General features: G+C 33.9%; 1 protein-coding gene across 2 annotated transcripts; it reads left to right on the top strand.

Moving 5' to 3' along the window:
• The first annotated feature begins 1,087 nt into the window (after nt 1-1,087).
• LOC107022694 (protein BOBBER 1) lies at nt 1,088-6,394 on the top strand. Of its 2 annotated transcripts, XM_015223291.2 has the most exons (8): nt 1,091-1,405; nt 2,282-2,401; nt 3,230-3,349; nt 4,235-4,407; nt 4,537-4,585; nt 4,825-4,988; nt 5,889-5,972; nt 6,059-6,394. In XM_015223291.2, the coding sequence occupies exons 1-8, from the start codon at nt 1,285-1,287 to the stop codon at nt 6,074-6,076; spliced, it is 849 nt and encodes a 282-aa protein (XP_015078777.1). In that variant the 5' UTR covers nt 1,091-1,284; the 3' UTR covers nt 6,077-6,394. The 2 variants fall into 2 exon arrangements, with proteins under 2 accessions (XP_027773417.1, XP_015078777.1); XM_027917616.1 differs by having other exon boundaries at nt 1,088-1,405; nt 5,889-6,394.
• Nucleotides 6,395-6,978: the final 584 nt, after the last annotated feature.

Raw genomic sequence — 6,978 nt, 5'->3', positions numbered from 1 at the left:
GGTTTAAGGTTGTGCAGGTAGGTTCGATACAAGTGGATTGAATTGATTTTTTAAAACTAATGCAGAATGGGGTGGGTTGCGGTTGTATGAGATTTTATGTGAGTTTAAACTTAATTGTAATTTTTTATATGTTATAAGAGTGATAGAACATTATATATAAAGATTATTCATTTAAAGCTACTAAAATATAAGATATAGTAAATATAAATGGTTCAATAAAAAATAATATAATTTTTTATATGATTCCCAATTGAACTCTAAAAAATAAAATTTTAAGTCTATATCTTATTAAAGTAATACAACTTTGTGAATATATAAATTTCTTTTTTAGAATCAAATTTAACTAGAAAAAAGAAAATATTATGTGCCCTACACGAGTCTATATGGACAGGATGAACAGGTAAAAAATTAAAAAAATTTTTTTTATAAAAGATATGATTAAAAATTTACAAATTAAACTCAATTCTATTGCCCTACGTAGAGAAGAGTGAGGGAAAGGAAGGGAGAGGTTCCAACAATCAAAATTGATGCCTAATTTAAACTAAATAATAAGTGGTACACAGATGACATCATCACTAAATATATTATTTTTAACGGAGGATAGTGGAGACGAGGGTGAAGAGGGGTGTGTCCGTTATGAAAAATTAGTTCGATTTATTTATACATGTATACTTAATTATAGAAGTCATTCATTTAACTAGGAGAATGATGAAGTATCGTAAAAAGACGAAAAATGACTTACACATAGTATAGACCTAGAAAAAACACACACAAAGTCTCAAGGGTGTTCTTTGGAGATTCTTGGAGGCTAGAGCAATATAGTGTTTACTAGGGCTGTTACTGACATGTATGATGGATACAAGACTTAAAATAAAAAAATTGAAATAAGATTTGAAATCATTATAATGGAATTGCATCATGTATGTACGTTCATTTTTATTTGCTTTAATGATAGATGTATTTACAGAAAAAAATTGATACGAAATACACATATAAATAATATTGTGAAAAATACATTTACGAGAAGGAGATGAACAATATAGAGAGTGTATTCCACCAATAACATTATGCTTTGTGTTTTGCCCATTTTATATTGCATTTTGAACTCCTCCCACAAGATCTTCTAGAATGTTCTAGAATATTCTATAGGCTGCCTGTTTGTTACATTTGGCTCTTCAATTTTCATTTCCCTCTCTCTATATATATAATCAGCCTCAATTCTACATGATTCAAAAAATCAACCGCCAAAACCCTGAAACTCTGAACTGACTCTTGAGTTTATCAATGGTGATCATTACCGAATACAATGAGCAAGATGACATACCACCATCGTCCTCACCTGTAGAGGAGGTTAAGGACAAGAACGCTACTAAGGCCATTAAACAGAACAAGAAGGGGCTTCAAGGTATTTTCTTCTTTTAACAAAATGTCTCATCTGTGTTTTACTTTTCTTCCCTATAGGAATTCTAGGAAATGAGTTATGAATTGACACTACAGTTACATTCTGATTTTCCTAATTTGTGCTTCAATTCCACCCCCCTTGAACCCTTGGGTTTCGAGATTATTACTACTCTGAGAAAAGATATAATAGTTATTGATTTGAATCTTGATCTTGAATATCATCTGATATATATTTTTATGATCATTTGAAGCTTCATTCGTGATCTTTAGAATTATATTTGTACAACATTTTAGTGAAAGTTAATGGCTAAGTGTTTCCAGATTTTATCATTTGTCAAGTATGTTTTGATCCTAATTTTCTGATAAAAAGAACATACATAGTTTGATTATAGAAAAAAAAAATTAAGAATATCCATTAGCCCATGATTGAAGCCTTACTCTTGCTCTCTGGGAATTTGGAATTTGATAGGAGAGACTCATGTGGTTTTCATTTGCATTTTACCAATCTACTGAGGGATGGTTGATGTTGTGGCTCTCTTTTGTTTTCTCCTTGTTTGTCGCAGGACTTTGTCTTCTTACCTTTATTTTATCAGAAGGTTGACTGTATTCAGTTTGAACTAGTATTGCTTTTTCTAAGCTGTATAGCTGTGTATGATTGTGGCATACTGTTTATATTTTTTGCAGAAGGTCCTTTAACACCAATTCTCTGCTATAGCATTATTTGTTGTGTATTTTCTTGAATTTCAAACTCCATATTACACTTGGTTATTCTTTGTTCTCATCATATTCCAACTTTATATATGTTAATGGTGTTATAGAACAACCTTGTTTGTTTCGCATCACCAGTAGCTTATTGCTCTTTCTGCTGATATGTACACAGCTCCCAACATAGGCAATGGCCTTGATCTGGACAACTACTCTTGCGGTCAATCCGTACAGGAGGTTAAGGTGGCCAATAATGCTACTGAGGCCATTGAAGAGAACAAGAAGGGGCATCTAGGTATTTTTTTAAACAAATGTCTCATCTGTGTTTTACTTTTCTCCCCTGGTGTTTTAGAGGTGTATTTAGTTAGAGGCGTGTAGCTTTTGGGTATGAATTTTGGGAAACGAGTTAACACAATGGTTACATACTGATTGTCCTAACTCGTGCTTCAATTCCACTCCCTTGAACCCTTGGGTTTCGAGATTACCACTTAGGAAAAAGATATAATAATTATTGATTTGAATCTTGATCTTGAATATCATCTAATATATATTTTATGGTTTATAAGTCATAAGTAAAGTTAATTTGAGAGCCCAGTTGAAGCTTCATTCATGATCTTTAGAGTTATATTCGTACAACATTTTAGTGAAAGTTAATGGCTAAGTGGTTTCAGATCATTAGCACATGATTGAAGCCCTACTCTTGCTCTCTTGGAATTCGGAATTTGATACCAGAAGAGTTGTGTGGTTTTCATTTGCATTGTGCCAATCTGCTGAGGGAGGGTTCATGTTGTGGCTTTCTTTTGTTGTCTCCTTATTTGTCGCAGGACTTGGTCTTCTTACCTTCTATGTCATCAGAAGGTTGACTGTATTCAGTTTGAACTAGTATTGCTTTTTCTAAGCTTTGTAGGTGTGTATGATTGTGGCATACTGTTTATATTTTTCGCAGGTGGTCTTTTAACACTAATTGTCTGCTATAGCATTATTTGTTGTGTATTTTCTGGACTTTCAAACTCCATATTACACTTGGTTATTCTCTGTTCTCATCATATTCTAACTTTATAAACAACCTTGTTTGTTTTGCATCACCAGTAGCTTATTGCTCTTTCTGCTGATATGTACACAGCTCCTACCATAGGCAATGGCCTTGATCTGGACAACTACTCTTGCGGTCAATCTGTACAGGAGGTTAAGGAGGCCAATAATGCTACTGAGGTCCTTGAAGAGAACAAGAAGGGGCCTCTAGGTATTTTCTTAAACAAATTGTCATCTGTGTTTTACTTTTCTCCCCTGGTGTTTTAGAGGCGTGTAGCTTTTGGGTACGAATTTTGGGAAATTTGTTAACACAATGGTTACATGATGATTGTCCTAACTCGTGCTTCAATTCCACTCCCTTGAACCCTTGGGTTTCGAGATTACCACTTAGTGAAAAAGATATAATAATTATTGATTTGAATCTTGATCTTGAATATCATCTGATATATATTTTTATTGTTATTAGTCATAAGTTTATTTGAGTTCGATTTGTAAAGCAATAATAGTTGATGGCTAAGTCGTTTCAAATGTTTGCACTTATCAAGTGTGTTTAGAGCCTAATGTTCTGAAAACAAATAAGTGTATCAAATAGCCCAGTTGAAGCTTTCATCCGTGATCTTTAAAGTTATATTCGTACAACATTTTAGTGAAAGTTAATGGCTAAGTGGTTTCAGATCATTTGCACATGATTGAAGCCCTACTTCTTGCTCTCTTGGAATTCAGAATTTGATAGCAGAGGACTTATGTGGTTTATATTTGCATTGTGCCAATCTGTCGCTGGACTTGGTTTTCTTACCTTTTATGTCATCGGAAGGTTGACCGTATTCAGTTTGAACTAGTATTCTTTTTCTAAGCTGTGTAGGTGTGTACGTTTGTGGTATACTGTTTATATTTTTTGCAGAAGGTCCTTTAACTCCAATTCTCTGCTATACATTGTTCATTGTCTATTTTCTTGAAATTCCGAACTCCATATTACACTTGGTTATTCTTTGTTCTCATCATATTCCAACTTTATATGTTAATTGGTGTTACCAAACAACCTTGTTTCTTTTGCATTACCAGTAGCTTATTGCTCTTTCTGCTGATATGTACACAGCTCCCAACATAGACAATGGCCTTGATCTGGACAACTACTGTTGGGGTCAATCATTACAGGAGGTTTATGTCAATATTCCTGTACCTCAGGGAACAAAATCACGGTTTATTGTTTGCGATATAAAAAGGAACCATCTTACAGTTGGACTAAAGGGTCAGCCTCCAATTGTTGATGTTAGTGTGTTCTCCTGTTTCTTGTCATTCAGAGATATCATATTCTGTTTTTCCATTTCAAAATGTGTAAGATTTGTATGATTTCCTTCTGAGCCTGTACATTAACATTCAGCCTCTTTGTGGTGGCAGGGAGAACTCTATGGACCTGTCAAAGTTGAGGCTTGTTTCTGGACCTTAGGTAAGTTGCTGTCATGTATTGATGCATGGTTGCTTGAATTTTTGTTCTTTTTACATCTGCTGTTGTTAGTACCCTGCAGTTGATCTTCACCATGATACATAGTTTCAGAGTATGGGCATGTCTCTATTAATCCAATAGTTTGCTAGTTGATCTTACTATAATCTGTGCGAGAATAGCTGACACAGCTTTAGTTTGAGGAACATAAGATCAATAACTAACTATTGCCAATATCTTTGCAGAGGATCAGAAATCCATCTCTCTACTCCTTACCAAGATAGACCAGATGAACTGGTGGAAATGGGTAGTTAAAGGTGAACCTGAACTCGATACCGAGAAAGTTGAACAAATTACAAGCCTATCAGAATTGGACCCGGAGACTCGATCTAGTGTTGAAACTGTTATGGTACGGTTTTATCATTAGTTGAAATTGTTCTGCTATGGTAACACCTTTTTATGTCGGGATTCTGGAGTCACTTCATTTTTACTTATATCTACCAAGTAAACCCTCATTTATGGTATTCATATGGAAGTTTCTAGCATCAGTACTGCATAATTTGTGCTTATCCTATATCTTATGAGTCATTTGTTATCCTATATTTGTACAAATTTACCATTACCCTGTGCTGTACTAGTATCCCCCAAAATTTCCTTTTGCATTTGTGAAAATGGGTAACTTGTTGACCCCTTTACTTGACATGCTTGGTAAATGCCCAAAAAAGTACTTCTGGTTTAGTTTGTAGAAACTTAGCATAGAAATGTGTTTATAAGAAAAAACTTCAGATTTGAAGTTTAGCAAGCTACTTTTGAGCCTAAAATTCTTCTAGGATATTTCGGTTCATAATTATGAAATCAAAATGTACATTTGGATTTGAGGTTAGTTATGAAAGTTTAGTATTGAAGGTGCTTTACAGAAAAACATAAATACTTGGTTATACAATTTTTTTAGTAGAATCTTTTGTATGGCACAAGAAAGAAACTAAACTCTAAAGGGACACAATGCTATGACGGGTGATTGTTTGCCTAGAAGGTTTACTTTTCCTATAGCTATTGTTGATGATGCTAAGTTGTGTTTACCAGCTTCATCTGCCCACTAGCCAAACTTAATTACTGGACTTGAACATGCTGTTACCTTGGGAGTGGTATTGCTGTTATCTTCATTTTGTAGAAGGGACAAGTCTGGTGATGTTTAATTTACTTGTTTACTGGTTCATCTTCTGGTGAAATTCTTTTTCACAAGAACTGACTTTCTTGTTGTATTTATGGATATTGATGCCTTAATATGAGACGGATAATGTTTCTGCAGTTTGATCAGCGACAGGAAGCAATGGGTCTTCCAACACTAGACGAGATGCAAAACCAGGAGATGGAAAAGTTTATAATGGAAAAGGTACTTCATGATAATGTGTTCTTCTCTCCTGCCCCCTCCCTCGAAGAGTATTCATATTAACTGATTTTGTTCATGATGTTCTGCAGTATCCATGGATGTTTTGATAAGCGAAAATATTTCTGAATAGACATCTCTTCTTTACTCCGGCTGGAATTCAAGATGATTTTGTGCATATGAGAAACTTATATTGTATAGTGACTTTTGTGTAGGCCAAGGAAGATACTTATGTACTGCTATCGGAGTAATTGATCTAAACAGTTAGTAATCTGAACATGTTCATATTCTAATCCATGCCCTTCCTCTTCTCTATGCTTGTTGAACTTTTATTCTCTTTTGTAGTTCGTGTTGAGTTTTCCCTACACTGTTATTGGAATGTGGTGTCCTATACCGCGGTTAATTGTTTTACCTGATTTTCTGTTAGATATTTCTATACGATATGATTCTGTGTGGTTCTGTTCATGTTTTAGCAAGTGATCATTCCACACTCAACAAAGCAAAGCAGTGTGGCTGCTTTTGGTTTGACAATAATATATAAATCTTGATTTAGTATTAACTTATTAGCAATATAGTCTCTTCCATTCAATATTTGTCTTGAAAGGTCATCTATCACATATCGTCAAACTTTTCCAGTCACTTATTTAAGCATGGAGTGCATGTTTGTGACAGAAACAGCCCACCTTATATGTTATTCCTTCATGGGCGATAGAAAGCAAATCTCAAATTCAACAACTTATTTGAGTTGAGAAGTCTATTAAACATATAAGAAATTTCAAATTATTTTTCAATAAATTTTATTTATATGGTAAAAAAACGTTGTTAAATAGAGTGACCTATCGAGATGAAGTTCTTTCTACTTCAATAAATATCTTAACACCTACATATTACCTTATAGTATAAAAAAAGAAGTAGAGTGAGATTTACGGAACATATCACATTATTTAATTGAAAATGAGACACGTAAAAACAAGTCCAATTTTAAGAAAATCATTTGCTAACAAACACGTGT

This window comes from Solanum pennellii, chromosome 6 (genome assembly GCF_001406875.1).
Source record: "Solanum pennellii chromosome 6, SPENNV200".
Lineage (NCBI taxonomy): Eukaryota > Viridiplantae > Streptophyta > Magnoliopsida > Solanales > Solanaceae > Solanum > Solanum pennellii.
The sequence above is the reverse complement of the archived record's forward strand: the minus strand, read 5'-3'. Positions and strand labels throughout refer to the sequence as shown.

Coding starts and splice junctions, on each gene's coding strand:
- LOC107022694 (XM_027917616.1), top strand. CDS start 1,285: ATGGTGATCATTACCGAATACAATGAGCAAGATGACATACCACCATCG. Junction 3,350..4,234: donor GAACAAGAAGGGGCCTCTAG/GTATTTTCTTAA, acceptor ATATGTACACAG/CTCCCAACATAGACAATGGC. Junction 4,408..4,536: donor GTCAGCCTCCAATTGTTGAT/GTTAGTGTGTTC, acceptor TTGTGGTGGCAG/GGAGAACTCTATGGACCTGT.